At 40.9% G+C, this 22,585-nt stretch overlaps 1 protein-coding gene and 1 pseudogene across 1 annotated transcript; one reads left to right on the top strand and one right to left on the bottom strand.

The window, feature by feature from the left end:
• Window positions 1-1,419: 1,419 nt before the first annotated feature.
• Window positions 1,420-3,499, top strand: LOC101716896 (UPF0547 protein C16orf87-like). The gene is made up of 2 exons (XM_087191369.1): window positions 1,420-1,580; window positions 2,911-3,499. Exons 1-2 carry the CDS (start codon window positions 1,420-1,422, stop codon window positions 3,029-3,031), a joined length of 282 nt encoding a protein of 93 aa, XP_087047495.1. The 3' UTR covers window positions 3,032-3,499.
• An 8,033-nt stretch (window positions 3,500-11,532) lies between these two features.
• Window positions 11,533-15,802, bottom strand: LOC101712916 (small ribosomal subunit protein uS2 pseudogene; annotated as a pseudogene).
• Window positions 15,803-22,585: the final 6,783 nt, after the last annotated feature.

The following is a 22,585-nucleotide window of genomic DNA, read 5'->3' as shown; positions in this document are numbered from 1 at the left end:
CAAATGGAATATCTAGTTTTGGTTCTTTGAGAAATCTCCACACTGATTTCCACAGTGGTTGCTCCAGTCTACTCTTCCACCAACAGTGGAGATGGGATCCTTTTTCCCCACAGCCCCTCCAGCATTTGTTATTGGTTGATTTCTTGATAGCAGCCATTCTTTCTGGTGTGAGATGGAATCTTAGCATTGTTTAAATTTGCACATCACAAATGGTCAGTGATATTGAACATTTTTTCATATATTTATTTGCTGTTTCTTCTCCTTCATCTGAGATGTGTCTTTTCATTTCAGATGCCCATTTTTGGATTGAGTCTTTAAATTTGGAGAGGTCTGATTTTTTCAGTTCTTTATATATTCTAGATAATACTTCTTTGTCTGATGAATAGCTGGTAAAACTTTTTCCCCACACTGTGGGTTGTCTCTTTACTCTGTTGGTGGTTTCTCTTGCTGCACAAAATTTTTTAATAAGCTGAGATCCCAGTTGTTGATTCTTTGTAGTATTTCCCCTGTGGTCTGGGTTTTGTTCATGAAGTCTTTGCCTACTCCTATGTCCTCAAGCATTCTACCTGTTCTCTCTTCCAGCAGATTTAGTGTTTTTATTTTAATATTTAGATCTTTGATGCATTTCAATTGTAGATTAGTGTATGGTGAAAGATAATGGGCCTAGTTTCAATCTTTGGCATGTGGAAAGCCAGTTTTTCCAGCACCATTTATTAAAGAGGCTATTTTTCTTCCAGTGAAGGTGTTCGGCTCCTTTTATTAGGTGGCTGAGTATATCTGGAGTTGTTTCTGCATCCTCTAGTCTGTTCCGTTGATTCTCAGGTCTGTACTTTTTCCAGTACCATGCTGTTTTTTATCACAGCAGCTTTGTAGTATAATTTCAGGTCAGGGATTGTGATACCCCCTGCCTTGCCTTTGTTGCCCAGAATTGCCTTTGCTAGTCTAGGTCTCTTCTAGTACCATCAGTTCTTGAACTTCATATAAATAGAATTATACTGTATGAGCTCTTTGGTCAATGAATTATTTTTCTTTTCATAATGTTAATCAGTAGCTGTTTATTTTATTGCTGAAAACAATTCCATTATATGGATTTCCAAAGTGTATTTATCCATTCATCTGTTGATGAACATCTGGACATTATTTCCAGTTTTTGTTATTTCAGGTAAAGATGTAATGAACCATTGGTGATAAGTCTTTGTGTGGATATGTTTTTATTCCTCTTTGCTAAATACTCAGGAATAAAATTGTGGATCATTTTATAAGTACGTTTTACATTTTATAAGAAATTAGTGACTTAGGTCGATCAGGCCTAGGGAGGGAGCAGGACTGGGACGAGGACGGGCCAAGGCAGGCAGAGGCCCGGTGCTGAGGTGCACGGGAAGGAGCCCGGGCCGGGCCGTGTTGCCCAAGGACAGCAATATGTCCGCAACTAGAGCCAAGAAAGTGAAGATGGCCACCAAGTCCTGCCCTGAGTGCGACCAACAGGTCCCTGCTGCGTGTAAATCATGTCCCTGTGGTTACATATTTATTAGCAGGAAACTTTTCAATGCAAAGCACTCAGAGAAATCACCATCTTCTTCTTTTTTTTCTTAAATTCTTTTATTGGTACATTTTAGGTGTACAACACAATTAGATTTTTCATTGGGAACTTGTTCCTTTACATGATGCATCTTGGTTCTTATTTTTTACCCATTCCTAGCCCTCCCTTCATGCCCTCCACCCTTCCCTATTTACAAAGACTTTGTTTCCATTTTTTCCATTTCTCATCATTTTTCCTTTCCCTTCTTTCCTTTCCCCCGCCCCTCCCACTACCCTTACCCCTTTGGACCTTTTCTTCCTATTTTGCATTATCAATTATTCATTCTAATCATTGGTACAATTTAGGTATACAATATAATGACATTCATCGTTGGAAATTTGCACCTTTACATAATCTCTCTTGGTTCTTATTTTTCACCCTTGTCCAGCCCTCCCTTCAACCCCTCCTTTCCTCCCTATTTACAAAGATTTTGTTCCTATTTTTCCATTTTCTCATATTAATTCCATTCCCTTCTTTCCTTTCCCCTACCCCTCCCACTTCCTTCCCCTTTGCCCCTTTTCTTCCTATTTCACATTACCTATTATACATTTTAGTCCTTATATACACTTTCAGTTTCTCACACCAGAGAAACTATTTGGTATTTATACATGTGTGTCCTATTTATTTCACTTAAGAGTATTGCCTCAATGTGCATCCACTTAGTTATAAATGTCTCTAATTTCTCATTTTTTATGGCTGAGTAGTACTCCATTTTATTAAAAAAAACACATTTTCTTTATCCAGTCTCCAGTTGATGGGCATTTGGGCTGTTTCCAAGTTTTAGCTATTATGAACTGTGCTGCTATGAACATGGGTACACATATATCACTGTGGTATGATTCTTTTAATTCTTTGGGGAAGATACCCAGCAGGGGAATAGCGGGGTCAAATGGGACTTCCAGTCCTAGTTCTTTGAGGTATCTCCATGCTGATTTCCACAGTGGTTGCACCAGTCTACACTCCCACCAGCAGTGGAGCAGGGTTCCTCTTTCCCCACAGCCCCGCCAGCATTTCTTATTGGTGGATTTCATGATAGCAGCCATTCTTTCTGGAGTGAAGTGGAATCTCAGCGTTGTTTTCATCTGCATCTCTCGAATGACCAGTGATGTTGAACATTTTTTCATGTATTTGAAATCACCATCTTCTACAGAAAACAAGCATGAGGCCAAGAGGAGGTGAACAGAGAGAGTTAGGAGAGAGAAGATAAATTCTACAGTAAATAAAGATTTAGAAAACAGAAAGAGGTTTCAAAGTAACAGCCATTCAGATCATATCAGATGAGAAAGAGGAAGACCTAAAAGTGCATCTGCCAAATAACATGAGGAAGAAAGAGAGAAACAGGAAAAGGAAATTGACATCTATGTTAACCTCTCTGATGAAAAGGCTTTCGTGTTTTCAATCGCCTTGGCAGAAATAAATAGAAAAATTATCAATCAAAGACTTATTCTCTGATCCTTGTCTGAAGAATCTGTTGAAACTTCTTCAGGATTACATCAGCAAATTCTCAAAGTTATGGACTTTCAGGAACATTCTGACTGCATCAATAAGGGGCATTGATTGTTTTTATTTATCGTTTAGCCTGTGGCACACTTTGGGAGTAAAGCTGTATGTTCAGACTGTTCTGGGATTTCCTTGTTTACCAAGGTATATTGTCAATGTTTTGTGTTGGGATATAAGTAAGGGTATTTACAAAACCAAACAAAACAAAGTGTTGGATGAATGGATATTAAAGATAAAAAGGGGTAGCAGTAGGTTGGAAGTATGAAAACTAGGGAAATGAAATGTTTGATAGTTTTCAGATTTGCCACCAGAGATGTAATATTTTAAATACTATCAGAAGGAGTGATGTTTAAATATACATGTATATGTCAGATTTTCAGCACTAACAGTTTGCATATATACAGTTCCTTTACCTTTAATAAATTGGGAATTGATATTTTATTGAATGGGGAATTAAGAATATAAGCTGTAAATTTTGTCCTGAATTGATTTTTTTCCTTGGCCATTTTTATGACAAGGTATGAGTTATATTTAAAGAGATACTTTCTAAACAGTTTGGAAGTTTGGGTGCTATATGAAGAAAAACATTAAGAATATATCACATTTCAGATGTAGACACCTTGTTTTATTGAATGTAGTTTATTTATTGGTTACAAAAACTTGTCTCCTCTCAAGATGGTGCCTGTTAACCTAAACCTTAGAATATATTTATTACATGCAAGATATTTCTTAGATAGCCACTTTTAAGCAGTGATGTTTTATCTGAGTGGATGTTCATTTATACATTCTATAATAATTTAAATTGTTACTTAACCTCACTCTGAAAGAAAAAAAATAAAGCTTAATATTGAAACTAAAAAAAAAAGGGGAAATTAGTGACTTCTGGTTGGTTGATATCCTCATCAATACTTTTAATTGTTCACCTTTAAAAAATTCTAACCATGTATGTATCTCATTGTGCATTTCCGTAATGATGAATAATGTTAAACACCTTTTGTGTGCTTGTGGATTTTTTTTCTGTGATGTGTCTGTCCAACTCCCAAGCATATTTTTCAAAAGGGGGTTCTAGAAACAACCTAAATGTCATATATATCATGTGATGGATGGATAAACAAAATGTGGTATATCCATAAAATGGAGTAGTATTGAGGAGTAAAAGAAATGAAATATTACAACATGCTACAAAATGGATGAGGCTTGAAATATTTTGTTAAGTGAAAGAATGTAAGCATGAAAGGTCTTGTATTTATGATTCCATTTATGTGAAAGGTGGGGATAGGCAAATATTTAGAAATAGGAAATAGTTTCATGGTTGCCTAGGGCTGGAGTTACTGCCTTAGGTGAGGGCAATGCATGGTTTCTTTGGGGTAATAAAAAAGCCCTAACATTTATTGTGATGATAGATGTCTAATTTTTTGAGTATTTTAGTGGGTGAATTGTATAGCATGTGAATTATGTCTCAATAAATCTGTTAAAAATGTGAGTGACCTTTTTGTTACTGATTTGTGGAAGTTCTTTAGGTATTCTGGATATAAGTAGTTTGACACTGATTTTTTTAAAGGATAAGCTTTTAATTTTGATGAAGTCCAGTTTGTCAATTTAAAAAATTTTTAGTGCTTTTTAAATGTTTAATAAATCTCCACCTGACCCAAGGTTACAAAGCTTCTACCTACATTTTCTTCTAGGAATTTAACATTTCAGCTTTTATATTTAGGTCTTTGCATTTCCAGTTAATTTTTGGGAATGTACAGTGTGAGGTAAGGATTGAGGTACATTTTTCTGCATACAGATATCAAGTTGTTCCAACATCATTTGTTGAAAAGATTGTTTATTCTTTCTTTGAATTATCTTTGTGCTTTTGCAGAAAAATCAATGACTCATGCATGAGTGGGTCTATTCTTGGGTTTCTAATATGTTTTATGTATATATCAGCCTTAATGTCAATACTACAGCTTATAGTAAATCTTCAAAATCAAGATTGTTAGCCTTCCAGCTTTGCTCTTCTTCCAAATTATTTTGACTACCCTAAATCTTTTGAATTTCCTAATAAATTTTAGAATCAGCTTGACAGTTTCTACAAAGTGCCTGATGGCACTTTGACTCAGTTTGCATTGACTATATCAATCCATTCAAGTAGAATGGACATTATGACAAAGGTGGAGTTTCCCATCCACTAACATTGTGTATTTCTCTGTATACAGTATTTAGAATTTCCTTATTTCCTCTCAGGAAAGTTGTAGTTTTCAGTATAAATGTCTAGCACTTATTTAATTAAATATATTCCTAAGCATTGCACACTTTTAAAAATCTGATTTCTATCACTATAGGTTCTCTTTGATATTTAAATGCTATTTTAAAATTTGTTTTATAATTATTTATTGCTATAGAATGAGACATCATCTATAGAAAGAAAACAGTAACATTCATCTTTGTGTAGTATCATTAACACAGTATCTTAGCTTATGGCAATAATGTTTATAGAGCATTCTGCTAAGATTTTCTTGAGTTCAAGAATTTTGTTTAAGAGAGTTTTTTTATAAAGAGCTGACTTTCCAGAAAAATAGTTCATCTTTCTTTTCAGTCCACTGTTTCCCGAAAGAAATTTTTTGTTGTTATTGTGTTGGTGGTGATGGTCCTAGGGATTGAACCCAGGGCCTTTGCACTGAGCTACATCCCCAACCCTTGTTTTTAATTAAAATTCTTTCTCTCTCTTCCTTCCTTTCTCTTTCTTTTTCTCTTTCTCTCTCTTTTTCTCTCCCTCCTCCTCCTCCTCCTCCCCCCAATCCTCCTCCTCCCCCTTCCCCCTCCCCCCCCCTTCTCCCAGATTCTGGCTAACTTGCCTAGGCTGGGACCCAGGGTGCTGGGATTATAGGCGTATGCCACTACACTCAGATTTCAACTCTTTTGTCTCTTTATCTGTTTCTGGGAAAAATGAATGCTAATAGAACATCATAATGAAAAACCAGACTATTCTCAGATAAACCAGGACTGAGAACATCCACAGACTTTTCTGACTTTCTCCTATATTTTTTTCTGGTAGACTCAGAGTCTTATTTCAGAAATCCCCCTATTTGAACACTCTATCTGGTAAAATCTGCCAGGACAGATGCGTCACAGCCATTAGCTACAAGCCTTTTGAGTCTGCCACAGTGGAAGATACAGAATGCACCTGACCTTCATACAGTTTCCATCAGGTGGCGGTGTGCTGCTGGTCTCAGCATACCCATCTGGAAGATCCTGGAGAGAGGCATCCTTGGCTGTGGCTCACTAAGATGCTAGAAGTGGTGCTAAGATAGGCATCTCTGAAATACATCAGAAATCTGGTGGCCACTTAGCTCAGGTTTGTGCCCTCTGCTCTTCTTACAACTGGCAATGTGCAAATTGGTCTTGAAGTGGTGAGCATTCACCTGTTGCCTGGGTAGCCTCCTATTCCACTGCCAGCTGGGGTGCCCCACAGGTGATAAAAGCCTCTAAGGCCAAACTGAGAAGCTTGCTATGCCCATTTTATTGAGTCCATCGAACAGCAAGAAACAAAGGAGACTAGAAAAGCAGCCGGGAGAATCGGAGGTGACTGGGGCCAGTGTGTTCTTGTCCTGTCAGAAGAAGGCACGGCCACAGCTCTGGCTCATGAGTGCCCTGCAGGCTGCTGTGACTTCTACCTGCATGTCCACACAGGGGACTCATGGAGCCAGAATGGCTCCCACCAATGGGCGTAAGAGGTAAAAATAACAGATACCAAGACGGAGTGGACATATCTGTGCCTCATGAATGAGTAAGTGCTCTAGCTTTGATGTGGTTTGCTTTCCCTAAGAGCTTATGTTTAAACTTAATTCTTCAACTGGGCAGTGTCAAGAGGTGGAGTGCTTGGGGTGTGATTAGGGCATGAGTGACTAATGCCTTATGTTGGTATGTGTCATTGGGGATTGAACCCAGGGCCTTTGCACTGAGTTATGTCCTCAGCCATGCATTTATTTTTTATTTTGAGACAGTGTCTCGCCAAGTCACCAAGTTGCTCAGGCTAGGCTGGAACTTGCAGTCTTCCTACCTAAGCCTGTCTTAGTGCTGGGATTATAGGTATGCCTTCCCACCTTTCCTGTGTGAAGTAATGTTGTGGTTTGTTCCATTCTTTCCTTCTATGTTCTCTGTACTGGGGTTGTGTTTATCCCTCTGACATCGCTCACAGGTGCTGACTCACCCTCTATACCTAACATATCTTATGGATGTTCTTCCTGCTCTGCAGTTTGTTTCTCTTGATCTATACATCAATATTTTCAATAATTCAACCACCCCCCCTTTACAATCCACCTCCAAGTCTTCAGTTCTCTGATTCTAACACATCTTCCTGATAAGTATAAGGTTATACTAAGTCACTATGATTACAGTTCACACCTGTACCAGGGCTCCTTTAAACAACACCCAAAGCTCGGGTCCATACAATCTTAAGGCAAGGTTCATGTTGGTGTCTCCAGGCATGAGGCCACGTGGTCTGAGACATCGTGTCTCTTTTTCATTGGCTCTGGTTGCATCTTCATGCTAAAGCCCCCCTTTGGTGTCAGCCTGTGTCCAGTGAACTTCTGTGCTTTGTGTTGAAAGGATGGTCCTTTATTAGCGAGGCCACATTACTGAAGTTGGGCTCATCTCCCTACCCCCATACCTTGGTGACTCATTCTGGCCACACAAGTCCTCTGCTCACGACCTTCCGATCAAAGCAACAGCTGCTCAGCAGATTGGTGACTAATCACGCCTCAGCCCAGGTGTCGCCGACCCTGAAGCTCCACACCAGCAGATGTGGGCAGACCCCAAGCACCTGCTGCCTACCTGCTTGCTCACAGTCACTTTGTTCTCCAACAGCACAGAAGCCTGCCATTCCTGAGCCTGAGCCAGAACAGGGAAACATTGCATAACCAGGCATTCGGGAAGGCTGGACTCTCTCCTACTGCCTGCCTTCTCTAAGTTTGCAGACCTGACACTCTCTTTCCCTTCTGCTTGCTCTGTTTTCCAAACCTCTATTCCAGCATCTTCTGTGGTCTGTGAGCCTCTCTGTTCTGTCACCTCCGGATAAGCTGCCTGGAAGTGGAGTGGGAGGCTGTCACTACCTCAGGGAAGCTCTCACCACAGTTCCGCCCCGCAGAGGTAGGCAGAGGCAGGAATAGAAACCCGAAACCCTCTGTTCACAGGCTGATCTAAGGCGAGTCCTTGACATTTAGGGCGAGCAGCGCAGCACAGCCAGGCTGCGCCTGTCACAGCTCAGCTGGGGCTCCGCTGCATCCGGAGCCTGCTCCACCAGGATCAAATGAATAATTGACAACCTACATTTTAACCACTACAGTGACCCTCTAAAGGAGTTATGCAGTTTAGAAGCGGGCATGGAATGATTTCCATATTTTAAGATTTTTATTTGAAATTCAAATTATGGTGGTGTGGAGGGGCACTGGCTCAGGGTGCCCGTGTCCTTGGTCTGACAGTGGCCTCTGGGGTAGGCCCCTCTTGTTCTTTTCTCCGGGCCCCAGGGTCTGTCTCCTTGCCTGAAGACCCCGTATCTCATTCCCCATCGCCTCCCACCCTTCTCAGGCACAGAAGAACTAGGAGAGCCACAGAGACTTTCAGATTCTTGGCCCATGTTCCTGGGCAGTGGACAGGGAAGCCCCGAGTGCGCCAGGCTAAGGACCCTGCTGGGGGTGTTTGTGGCGAGGACCCCCGTGCACCCCTGTGTGACTTGTCTCCTGCACCCGGCTGGCAGGTGTCCTCTTTGGGTGTCCCCACGACTCTGCCCAGTGTACATGGTGACGTCCTTGAAACCCTGGGGGCCCTGACAAGCCTTGGAAAGGGAGAGGAGCCCAGGTCCCTGGTCAGGTGTGGGGAACCCAACAACCTGAGGGTGCCCATTGGATTCGCGCTGGGTTGAACCCAGAGCCTTCATACTGAGCTACATCCTCAGCGTGGTTCCTCTGCGGATTTCACTTGGAGTCACTGATGGGGCTGGATTCAGCTGGTGGGTTGGCTGGGCTGGAGGGTAGAAGACACCTCACTGGCATGTGGAGCACTTAGCGCTAGTCCCCTGAGACTCTGAGTGGGATTCTCTCATCCTCTGTGGGCTGCTCCTGCTTCAAGTGGCAGTGTTGGGCCAACACTCCAGGAGCGCAAAACCAAACTGTTGGGGTCAGGAACTTGTGCAATATCTCCCCACACACTCTGTTTGTCAAAGCAAGTGAGGATAGCTCAGGTTCAAGGGCTGAGGAAACAAACTATCCTTTAATGGGCAGAGCTACAGACATTGTGGCTTTTTCAGTAGAGACAACTCTTCTGAGTACAGCTTTGAGCCCATCAGACAAGTTTTATCAAACTGTCATTTATTTATAGCTATGACTTGTTGATTTCCAGTTTGTCACTCATTGGATTTCTTTTATTTAACTGATTATTTTACTATTTTTTTCACGGTGTTAAGTGTTATGCATTGTTATTTTGGAAATTAATGTATAGTTTTTATAGCTTAATATATGATTACTTTTTATAAATATTGGCATTTAAAAAGATTGGTTTTTCTGTTTAAAAGACACAGAAATTGATAGCTGTGTTAGTTTGCATTTTTCAGATATTCTCTATATATCAACATCTACTGTTTTTTCTACTTCTCTAGTGTACAAATTTAATATCCCTTATCTGAAATGTTTGGGACCAGAAGTGTTCTGGATTTTAAAATTTATTTTGGAATATTTGAACTTACATAATGAGATGTCTTAGGGATGGGGCCCAAGTCTTTTTTCTTATGTTTTATTTTTATTACTACATATTTGCAGTATATAATGATTCGTTCACCATGGGGAGTTGGTACATGTACATGACACATCTGCATCCTTTTTTCCATTCTTTTCCTTCCTCCTTCCCGCCCCCTTCTCTTCATCTCTTGGTCCCTTTCTGGACCCATGTCTTAACACAAAATCAGTATATGTTTTATATATACCTTATACACATGGCCTGAAGGCAACTTTATACATTTTTAATGTGCTTACATTTTGATGACAGTCTGTCTTCTGAAGTCAGGTGTGGAATTTTCCACTTCTTGGTATCATGTTGGTACTCAAAAATTTTTGGATTTTGGAGCATTTTGGATTTTGGATTATGGTGCTTTCCTACAGGATCCTCCTGGCAGTCAGAGCTAGAGGTCATTATATTGGGTCAGCGAAGAGAAGTTAAAATAAATCAAGAAATTACGATCTCACATAGTAACCATAGTGGACCTCAGAGGGAAAAAAAATAACTGGAGGACATGAGAGAGAAAATCCCAAACATGCATCTTCTGTTTTTTGTTTGTTTGTTTGTTCTTGTTTTTAGACGGTCTTGCTAAGTAGTTCAGGCTGGCCTTGAACTCACTATGTAGCCCATGCTGGCCTCCAACTCACAGCAATCCTCCTGCCTCAGCCTCCCAAGTGCTGGGATAAGAGGTATGTGCCACCACACCTAGCTGCTTTCTGTATTTTTGTTTATAACAACCGCAGGAAGAGTGCTCACTTTCCAAAGAATGACTTAGAAATACTGAAGACAATACAAGGTGCTTATTTGTTGGAGGATGGACTTTTGTAATTGACTTGGTAGCATAGCAAAACATAGGGAAAAATGAGGAAAGTGGCAAAAGGCTGTGACCGAGGAAAATGATAGAGCTGAAGAGAGCTATGAGGGGGCTTCAGGAGGGGAATCCTCTGGGCTGAACTGGGGGTTGGGGCTTACAGAGCTTCTTGAAGCCCTGCCACTTTTCTTTGGCCTGAGGGAAAGAGTTGCTCCTTCAGTTCTCACAGTGAGTGTCTTTTTTTCTCTTCCCAAGAAATCTGAAATAAGTGTAAAAATGATGACTGTCCACAGGGCAATAATCACTTGCATTCCACCAAGTGAAATTCATTTGCAGTTCTATGGAAAAGAATCATTTGCATTACTACCAGTTTTCAACAGTTAACTGAGTTATAAAACAACTCAAAGGCAAGGAAAAGTGCAGATAACCCAAATGGTTTCCTCCACAGCACATTCTAAACTATTGGAGCCTTTTCCAAATCATTAACATTTTTTTCTGACAGTGTCTTTCTTCTTGTGATCATAACAGCAAAGATTATTTATCAAAAAAAGACAGATCATTTACCTAAGTGTATAGAATGTGTTGTTTAACTATATAAGATGCCTTGAGTTTGTTTTGCAAACCAAATCCACATAGTGTTTTTTGATTTGCAGATATTGTTATGTTATTACTATGTAAATTACACATAGATAGATTGAATTGCCTATCAGTTTCCCAGTGAACCAGAAGGTGTACACTTTTGGTTAAGACATTTTGCTTTGAGTTTTTGGTGGCTGCTGATATACTTTAACTACTTTTGTAGTATGACAAAATTTTAAACCAAAGTAAGTACACATTTTAAAATGTTTAACTTCCATGCAGTCATGAAGAATTTAGAGACATTCTGCAAAACATGTTAATCTCAAGAGTGACCAAAATAGGTTTGGGAAACTGCTTTGGGTTAAAAGAGATTAAAAGACACCTAAAAACTAAATGTACCTGTGATTGTGGCCTAGACTTTGGGCCATAAAAACACATAAATAAAGGGCATATTTGGAAATTTTAAATACAGGCTGTTTATTAGTTAAAAAGTAAAATTTAAAAAATTTATTAGTACATGTTTGCAGTAAATAAGGATTAGATTTATTGTGGGGAGTTGGTACATATACATAACACATCCTAATTCTTTTTTTGTCTCCTACCTCTCCCATCCCTCCCTGTACCTTCCAACTCTTGGTCACATTCACATTTGCATAAGCTCTATTTCCATGTTTTGGTACCAGGGATTGAACTTGGGTCCTTGTGCTTGTGAGGCAGGCACCGGAACCACTGAGCTAAATCCCCAGCCCTCTTTTTCCATTTTTTTCTTTAGTTTTCTTTTCTTTCTTCTTTCTTTCTTTCTTTCTTTCTTTCTTTCTTTCTTTCTTTCTTTCTTTCTTTCTTTCTTTCTCTTTCTTTCTTTCCTTCCTTCTTTCTTTCTTTCCTTCCTTCTTTCTTTCTTTCCTTCCTTTCTTTCTCTTCCTTCCCTTCTCTCCCTCCCTCCTGTTTCCTTTTCTTTTTCCTTCCTTCCTTCCTTCCTATTGAAACCTGTACAGTCACATGAGCTATATCCCACCCTTTTTTTTTTGAGGTAAGGTCTAAGTCCCTAAATTTCCTAGGCTGGGCTTGAACTAGTGATCCTTCTGCCTCAGCCTCCCAGAGGGCTGGGGTTATGGGTGTGCACCACCATACCAGCCTATTATTGATTTCTTATATGCTCTTCTAGATTATCTATGCATACATAAATAAATATAAAGTATATACTATAGTTTTTTTCTTCCTTTGCTTCACAACATGGCATAATCTATGCATAGATCTCCCCCCTTTCCTTTTCACATAACAATGTCTTAGGTATCTTTCCATCTAAATATGTGAAGAACCTTCTCATTTACCTTCATCTGCATACTGTTCCACTATATGAACATATCACAGGGTAATCAGTTTCAGGGTTCCCTGGAGTTCAGTGTTCAGTGGGAGTTCAGATAGGGAATTTGTAACAACATTTTAAAAATATAAACACACACTGTATTTTTATTACAATATCTATATATTTTTTCTAGATTATATATTTCTAGATATATATATTTCTAGAATCTTCCTAGACAATAGTTAATATTTGCTGAAAGTTCTGAGAGCCAGGGACTGGGCTTTGTGTGTGTTTTAATTTTTTAGAAATTGATGTTTTATTTCCATCAACCTTATTTCCATTTTGCTGCAGAACAGCTCAAGGCCACTCAGTGGTGGTTCCTACCCACTAAATGGCCTGAGCAGTGGGGACTGCAGACCCGTCTTCTGTGACAGGCTGAGCATTGCAGTCTTTGCTAGGGGACTGCTGAATGGGCACATAGGGAACCTGCATGCCCTCAGACCAGTCTGCAACTTCAGGGTGAGCAGCAGTGAACTCAGGAGCTGGTGCAGTACATTCGCCCTGAAATTCCTCCTTGGGCACTGCCCTTTCAACAGCAGCCTGCTCTTCCTTTCAGCTGTTCACAGGAGATGGTGCCACGCATGCTCAAAATCTCCCGGGCCCAGCATACGCCACATCAGACCAACATTATACACAGTGGGTCTCCCTTGTTGAGCCCCCTTGTTATGGCACAGGATGGCTACGTCCACAAAGCACAGAGGAGAATCTCTGTTACATAGACCAGTATTAAACAGCTTGACATAGAACACCTCTGTGAGGTGCTGGTGGTCAACCCTGGGATCAGTAACCACCAGAAGACGCAGCTCTTGGCAGGCTGCCTGGATCTGGTTAGTGAAGGTCCCAGGAGTGAATCGGCCAGGATAGGAGCAGCTGCAGTGGCAGCAGCAAACTTCAGCACAGCCTGCTGGCCTGAGTTCCTAGAGGATAGGGCACTGACATCAGCAGGATTTTTAGTGGCAACTATGTCTCAAGCTTCCAGCAGAGGTCTTCTTTAGATTTCTGATGTAGAGTCCATCACTTTTCCTTTTGTAGATAGACTGTTCCATCTGGAAATCCAGGTTGGTGCCACCTAAGTGGGCTCTTGCTACAAGGAATTTGAGCACATCTTCCTCCTTCATTTGCAAAAAATCAAGGGCCCTGGAAATTGTGAACGTTTCCCTTTAAGTTACAACAGGAATTAAGAACAATGCCATATGAACCCTTCCCTTAGCAGTGAGGAAAATGCTTTGTGCATTTTGGGCACTATTTATTTTAATCCTACTTCAGTTCCATTTTATAGATGAGGAAGTGGATTAAGAGAGGTAAAGCCACTGGTAATTGGAGGAGCTGGTAGTGTAGCTCCTAAGTCTGAGCTGGTAGCAGCTGCTCTGGAAAGGGACCCATGACTGATGTTTCACAAGGTTTTTTGGCCTTTTGGGGCACCTTGACAATTCTATCATGTCTGATGCTGATGCATGAGGAGTGAGTGATTCACCCAGTGCCTGTGGGGTCTTCAGTTCCTGCTGCTGCCTGTTTTGTGGGCATTCGTAGTCCGAAAGGTGCGGACCATGGAGCAAATAGTAGGATGGTCAGTGCACAGATTATGGACCTTCCCTCTGCCCCCAGCTTTGTTAAGATGTAACTGACAAATGAAATTGTGTAAATTTAAGATGTATGATGTGATAATTTGATATCCATATATATTGTGAAATGATTATTGTAAGTATCTTAGTTACTTTCTTCTTGCTAGGACAAAATACCCTACACCCACAAGTTAAAGGAGGAAAGGTTTATTTTGGCTCATAGCCTGTAGAGGTTTCTGTCCATAGTTGGCTGGCCTCAAGGCAGGGCGGCATGGCAGAGGGGCATTGGAAAGGAGAAAGAGTCCATGGCATGGCAGGCAGGAAGCAGGGCAGAGATCAAGAAAGGAGGAGAGATATATACTCTTTCAGGCCATCCCCACAGTGAGCCACTTCTTCCCACTGGGCTTCATCTTCCAACAACATCACACCCAGCTGTAAATGCATCAGTGGACTAATCCAGTATCACATACCCATGATCTAGTCACCTCCCGGAAGCCCCACCAATGAGGTCATGAAGCTTTAGGGTACATTTAGATATAAGCCATAATAAGTTAACATATCTATCACCTCACTAGCTATCAATTTTATATGTGTGAATATTTAAAAACTACAGTCCTCTCTTGGCCAGGCATAGTGGCACACACCTGTAGTCCCAGCACTCAAGAGGCTGAGGCAGGAGGATTGCTGCAAGTTTGAGGCCAGCCTGGGCTACATAGTGAGTTCAAGGCCAACCTGAAGTGTATATCGAGACCCTGTCTCAAAAGACAAAACATAACAAAAATAAAAACAAAAAAAACTACTCTCTTAGCAAATGTTAAGTGTAAATTATTATTACTTAGAGTCACTATACCATAGAATAGATCTCCAGAATGTATTCCTCTTATACATGAATTTGTAGCTTTTCACACACATCTCCCCATTTCTCCTGATTCTTCAGCCTCTGGATAACACTTTTCTTTAATGTTTATGACTTTAATTCTTTAAGATTCCTCATATGAGCGAGGTCATTTACTACTGTGGCTCTTAGTCAAGTATTAGCCTTTTTGGTTATCAGATCTACTGTTGTGGTATTGAAGTGCTTCTATATGGAGTTTGCTGAAATGAGGGGGTCTGGAACGTGTCCCATGCAGGTAAGGGGGGACTACTGTAATTATAACTGTAATTTGATGAACATTTTAAAATAAGGTGCTGAATCTGGTGTGAGACATAACATTCATCTGCTCAGGAGCTTCTGATTAGAGTCCTTTACCTATCTACTGAGGACTCAGTTCTTGTAGGGAGCTGGAAGCTATGTCTTTTCATTCCAATAAAACACCCAAATTAAGAAACTGGACCTAAAGTCACTAGAGAACTTTATAAGATTTTAATGTCTAAGAATCCAAATGAGCACATTTCTGTCCAAAGGGTATGAAAAACTAATGTGAGTATAATTATCATATAATGCCATACCAGGGGCAGGGACCAGAGCTGCTGCCTCTGGAGGTGAGTTATTAATGGGCTGGGGGGAGGCATGGACCATTAACAGACTCCATCAGTCAGGGCCTGACTTCAGCAGCTTACCGGAGAGGCTCGCATGATGACCCTTGACGGTCTGAGAGCGATTGGCTGTCACTAAAGGTTGACATCCTCAGAGGGGGGCCATGCAGAGCCATTGTCTGCTTGGAGTCCTGAATGAAAATCCACATTTAAAATTCAGACTTCAGAAGATCTCAGGGGAAAATGCTTGTGCAATGAGTACTGTGACCCGGACAACAGGAGGGAGGAGGCCTGGGAGCTGTTGATTGATGCTGCCATACCCTCACTGCGTGTGACCTGCCTGGGCCTCCTCCGGGGAGGTGGCCTGCCTCTCTGATTAGAAGGGGTGGGACCACTTCTAACAGGGCATCAATAAGGCTTCAGGATAATTAAGTGCCTAATTGAGTGTCTAAATTCAGCTGAAGCAATTTATATGGAATCTTGCCATGTCTGCGATGCCTTCTCCACTTATGTTTAAGTCATATTTTTGAAACATGTTTTGTTTCTTACATTTTTTTGACTTAGTATTACGGTGGCCTTTTGCATGTGTATGACACTGGGTAGGTTGCAGTGGCCACACTATGCCAATCAACAAATAACCATACTAGAGAAATAATATGGAACCCTAAAAAGGTAAATACTTGAATTTTGAGAAGAATCAATAAAAATCCTCAGGCACTTTTTAGCAAAAATAACCCTCAAAGGATCACCAGAAAATTTGCATTGTGGGCAACTTATTGTTGCTAGGACATTCTCGGATTTTGTTTGAACTTTGTCTTAGTCTTTTCAGAGTGCTACACCACAATACCACGAATTGGTGGTCATAAAGAACAGACATTTTTTTTTCACAGTCCCGGAGGGTGGGAAGTCCAAGACTGAGATGGAGGCTGGGTCAGTATGTGGTGAGGGCTGTTTCCTCATAGCTGATGCTTCTAGCTATGCCTGCACATGGTGGAAGAGGCTGTCTGTCTAATAAGGTCCCTAATCTCACTGAATGTTCCACTGTCATGATCTAATCACCATCCAAGGGCCCCCACTTCCTGATACTACCTTCCTCCTGAGGGTTAAGATTTCAACATGTGGATTTGGAGGAAGATACAAACATTCAGACCACAGTAAAAATCATATAGTTTTTTTTTATTATGGACTTTATCAACAGATCTCCCCTATCCCTGGGAAAACGTTACTTTTTTCAGTTCCTGTGCTTTGATTCCCATCTATTCAGTTAAGTAGTTATTAGATGTCCACTGTATGCATGGCTCTAGCTGACAGTCTGGTTCTCAGTCGCAAATCTTGGTCCCCTCTCGAGCCAAATTGGGATCTGGGCCTGGCATGCACTGCAAGGCAGCAAGCTAAGTGTAGACCAGGTTTTGATGTAGACAGGGCTCAGGACTAGTTCAGGAGATCCCTAGAGTTCTGCGGAGAACCACGAAAGGTCCCGTCTTGTGTGCTGCCAGCTTCTCTCAGGTCTGCATCACCCAAGGGTCAGAGTGACTCCCATTGTGCCTACATTCCAACCCTTTAGGTCAGAAATTTATGTTCAGATCCCTTAGAAGAGGACAATCTGCCCAAATTAGAAATTTACACAGAACAACATACATTTGACTTAAAAATAAGAAGTAAAAATGTAATGTTGTTGCCACTTAATGTATACATCCACTTAATGTATACATTCCTGGCTTTAATACAGGAAATTTCAGACATATACATGAATTGAGAAAATAGTATGATAAATCCCACATGTCTTGCCATTTAGGTTTCATCCATACCCCCTCCCACTGGATAATTTGGAAGCAATCCCAGACGTCATCTCATCTCATCTGTAAATATTGCTCTTTGTATTTCTAAAAAATAAGGAAAATAAGAACCATTATCTTACTCATCCCTTTCTCCTTTTTGTTAGTCAGCTTTCCACTGATGTGATAAATACCTGACATAAACAACATGAGGGAAGAAAGTGAGCCAAGGTGAGACAAAGCACGATGGTGGAGAGGGTGTGTTGGAGCAGAGCTGCTCCCCCACAAGGCAGCAGGGAAGCAGAGAGGATGAGAGCCAGAGATCCAGGAAGGGGTCAGGGACCACATATACCCTTCACAAGCATAACCCCAGTGACCCACTTCCTTCAACTAGGCCCCGCCTCCTAATAGCGCATTCAGCTGTGAACTTATCCATGAATTAATCTATCGATGAAGTTAGGGTCCTCATGATCCAGTTACCTCTGTAGGGCCCACCTTTGACCATTGCTGCCTTGAGGATCAAGTCTTCAATATATGAGTCTTTGGGGCCACCTTGTATTTAAACCATAACATCCCTGCAAGCTGGGCATTGTGGCAAGGCTTGTAATCCTAGCACTCTGGGAGGTTGAGGTAGGAGGATCACAAGTTTAAACCCAGCCTGGGCTACTTAGTGACTTAGTGAGATCTTGTCTCAAAAAAAGCAAAGAATAAAAAAGGACTGAGGAGTAGCTCAGCATGAGGGCCCCAAGTTCAATCCCCAGAAATCCCTCCAACTTATTTACAATTCCTTAATATGAACTAACTTCTCCATAAGTGCTCTTCAGTTTACCTGCTATGATTAGTTTCTAGATAAGATCCAAACATGGTGACTGACTGAGAAGTTGTCAAGTTTGTCAATCTATATGTCACTCTCATTTTCCAGATAATGATCAAGTCTTTCTTAAAGTGGCAAAGCCATCTGTTGAATATTATCAAGGAGACATTTAGATGTTATATTAGTTAGCTTTCTGTCACTATAAAACAGTACCTGAGATCATCACTTTATAAAGAGAAAAGGTTTATTTTGGATTCTAGTTTTGGAGGTTCTACTCTATGACTGAACCAGCACCATTGCTTTGGGTCTAGATGGGCACATCATGGTAGGTATACATGGTGTAGCAAAATTGCTTATATCATGAACCAGGGAGCAAAAATAAAATAGAAAGTGACAGACTGGTATTTCACAGTCTCATTTGAGGGCACACCCCCCAATGACCTAAAGACTTCTCACTAGGCCCCACCTCCTAAAGCTTCTACTACCTCCAAGTAGCTCTACCCTGCAGTCCAAATCTTTAACACCTGGGTCTTTGTGGCACCATGAAGATTCAAACTATAGCAGATATCATGAAGTTATCATCAGTAAAAAATTTAAATTATTAAATTTAATAATTTAATAATTCTCTAAAAGAGAATGGCTTCTAATGGCTGCCTCTTGATCTTCTGCTTTCAGTCACATTACACCATTTTTCATTTAGCTTTTCTAGTGTTCATGTCCCCTGCTATAATTAATATACCTGTATTTCTACTCCATAGACATTACAGACTGACTCCTCAGCATGACCAAAGAGGATTCGGTGTGTTCACCCCAACCCCTTTCCTTTTCTTATTTACATTTTGTTGTCGGCCATGATGGTTACCTTTGTAACATTAAATAGCTCACTTAAACATCTGTGCCTTGTTTCATCAATTTTCACTGGTATCCTCAGCTTGTCATCAGGGGGATCGAGGCAATCGATTTCTGTAATGTGCTTTTCCTCTCTTTGTGCCTAATTTTCCAGCTTCTGTTACGTGTATCCCCTGCCCTGTATATTCAAGGTAACAACATTTACCTTTAACATAAACCCTTTTAACCATTTTTCCTCATCTGTCTAGAGACTAATTCAAAAAGCATAATTCAAAATAGAATTGATGTTATCGCAAGAAAATATTTTTGATCATACAAATAGTATTCACATCCCCCCCCCCCCAAGACTAGGGATCAAACTGAGTACCTTTCACTTACCAGAAGGGTGTAGTGCCACTGATCTACATCCTCAGCTATAGAGTGTCTTGTTATTGGTTGATTACATCCAGGCTCAGAAAGAGTGGCTGAGGGTAAATTTTCTAAATCCTTACATATTTAAAAACCCTTGAGGGATAGATGGGTTAGAAGTTCTAGGGTCAACTTTACCCACATAATTTACACAGCTAATTTCCTTAACTATTTTTTACTAAGGTGCCAATGTTTGAGGACCTAGTATTTAAACAGTGCCAAGCACTGTCCCAAGGGTTTTTATGACCAACTCTTAGCCCTTTGACGTTGGTAATATTATTATCTGCACTTTATGGACAAGGACATCAAAGCATGTAATGCTCTCAGGTAGGATTTAAACTGTAGAACCGAGATATGGTAGAAGAAATAAAGGTAGAAAGAAGATGGGGAAAATTATAATTTTAAAATTGTAGTTTTAAGAAAACTGCAGCTTCAGGACCGTTATGGCTTGTGTCTAGATGTCCCCCCAATGACTCAAGCAGTGGTAGGTGGGACTTTTTTAGAAGTGGTGGAATTTAGAGTGTGTGATTGATTTGTGGTCCAATGCTAGGCTCAAGGGCACTAGGATTAAGGGTATGAGTGCTATGCTCTAAGTAGTCTGGCCCCTAAATGCGTCTCCTCCCTCTGTAGGTTCCCATAACTCAGTCCTCACCTCTGTATGTAGTTTTTTCTTAAACCTGCTGTCCCTTAAACCTTTTGTACACTCACCAGGGACTGTCAGCCTGGGTCTGTCAGACTCCAGGTACCGGGGACTCAAAAACAGGTTGGAGACACCAAAAGATAATAGTTTAGAACCTACAGATGATGAGGATGGAGAAAGTTTAGGTTCTTGTCTTTTAATTTAGCATTGAATAGCCCCATATTGTACCCAAACTTGTCATAAAATTGCTGTAATTATCACACTATTCATTTTGTCATATTTGACAGATTCTCCAAGTTGGACCCCCGCCCAAGCAGACCCGATACCCGCATCCACAGGAGCACAAAGATAAAAAGAAGCTGGCAGCCACCCTGCTGCTCTCCCCACCACCCTGTTTATCAGCCAGCCCCAGGCCCATCACCCACGGGACTCTAAAATTTTCCACCCTCTTGAGCAGCGCCCCTGCCCACCTAAAATGCCCATACCAACCATGGGCGCCCTCCTCTCAGTGCCAATGGCCTTCTTGCCCTTGGCCCATCTGCACACAGATGGCAATAAACTCATCCATCGCATGTTGCTTAGACTTTGCCCGCCTGAGTGGTCTCAATTGTGCCTCTGTCTGATCTTACTATTCATATCCATGTAGTAAAACAGTTGATCTATGCAAGACTTGATTTAGCTTTTTAAATACCCTTAAGTCCTTGTGTTAGGATTTTTGAAGTGTTCTGAAATCCAGTGAAAGGCCTTCCTGTGGTTCAGACTGGTGCTGTTGGGTTTGGCCTGCCTGTTGGGCTTTAATTGTCATCACAGAAGCAAAGATTGTTCTCCAGAGTTGAAACAATTGGTCTCTGGTGAAGACCTTGTCTCTGAAAGGGTTGCCATGACAACCTCTCTCTCCAAGGTAAGCATCTGAGTTTTATCACAACAAAGGACTTGGCTTTGTATTTGGTTGATCACCATGGAAGTGTTCCTTTGCTCCCTAGGCACTTTTCTGAGATTTGGAGGCTCTGCTAAGGTCTCAGTGGCCACCTTCTTGCATCTTGGACTCAAACCAGAAACTTGTCTCCATGAAATGAGATCTGTCTTCCTTAAACACAGCGAGCTCTCTGTTGGCGGAATATGCTCTTCACCATCTAATTGTGGCTGCTTCTTAGATTACAGGCGCTAAAATTTGGGAAGCAAATTTTATGCACTGGCACACACTTACTTGTGTTTGTTCTCTGCCCAGAATCCCCTTTTCTACCCCTTTCTCTGGTAATAGTAATTTACTTTTGGTGAACTGTTAAACTGATTAGTCCATAAACGCTGCCAGGACATTAACTCTCCACTTGGGGAGAAATTCCACCTCTGTTTCCATGTTATTCACAAATGTCTGGATGGATTAAAAATCTGAATGTAAAAGAATTGCTAAGGTAGCAGAAGAAAATATAGAAGCATGTTTTTTCTTATCTGAGAGGTGAAAACAAAATAAAAAACGATAGAAGAAAAAGAGAAAGGACCCTAATTAAAAATATATATGTATATACATACTACATCATCAATAAAGTTAAACAACAAATAACAAAACTCAAACTTATTTGTGATGTATGACAAAGTGTTAACATCTAAAATGTATACAGGGCTTCTAAAAATAGGTAAGACAAATATATGGTTAAAAGTGCTCAGGTGTATGAATCAAAGAAAAATAAGTAAATTAGCAAAAATATCGCTGTCACCATCTATTGGACTGGTTTAAATCTAAACATCTCAAAAAGATACTGTTTGTTTAAGGATGTGGTAGAGAAGCATTTCTCACCATTGGTGGGAGTATAAAATTGTCAAGTCTTTGGAGAGAGGGCATGGGGCAAATTCGGTCAATTTAAAATGTCCACAACTTTTAGTGCCCAAATTCTTTACCAAAAAATCCACCCTACAGGAATGTTGTTACAGGGCACAAATGAGTGTGAGAATGTGTGTGAGTGTCTTAAGTGTGCTCGTGTGTGGAAGTGTGTGTGAGGGTGTATGTGTGTGTATATGTGAGACTGTGTGAATGTGAGGGTGTGCATATGTGTGTGAGATTGTGTGCCTGGGAGTCTAGCATGGTTGGCAAATTACAGCATGGTCTCCACAAAGATTGGTGCAGGCCTTGTTTGTTCCATTCACCATTTTTCTTTTTGTACTGGGGATCAAACTCAGGACCTTGAGCTTGCGAGGTAGGCTCGGTGCTACTGAGCCAAATCCCTGGCCCTCCATTCACCATTTTGTCCTCAGCACCTTACAGTGCCTGGCACCTGGTGGATGCTCATGAATGAATAAATGAATGAATATCAGGCAATGTAGGTAAAAAAAAACCCTGAAGCTATGTCATTAGTATGTGATACAGATTTGGGCTAAAATATTAACAGCACAGGAGATATGCATCATGCCTGGCCTAAACAAACAGGAAAAAGCAAACAGGCTGCTTTCAGCAAACAATAGCAGCTTCTCAGTAAAT

This window comes from Heterocephalus glaber, unplaced genomic scaffold (genome assembly GCF_053883595.1).
Source record: "Heterocephalus glaber isolate CG9 unplaced genomic scaffold, H.glaber_assembly_v1.0 deba00001561, whole genome shotgun sequence".
NCBI lineage: Eukaryota > Metazoa > Chordata > Mammalia > Rodentia > Bathyergidae > Heterocephalus > Heterocephalus glaber.
The sequence above is the reverse complement of the archived record's forward strand: the minus strand, read 5'-3'. Positions and strand labels throughout refer to the sequence as shown.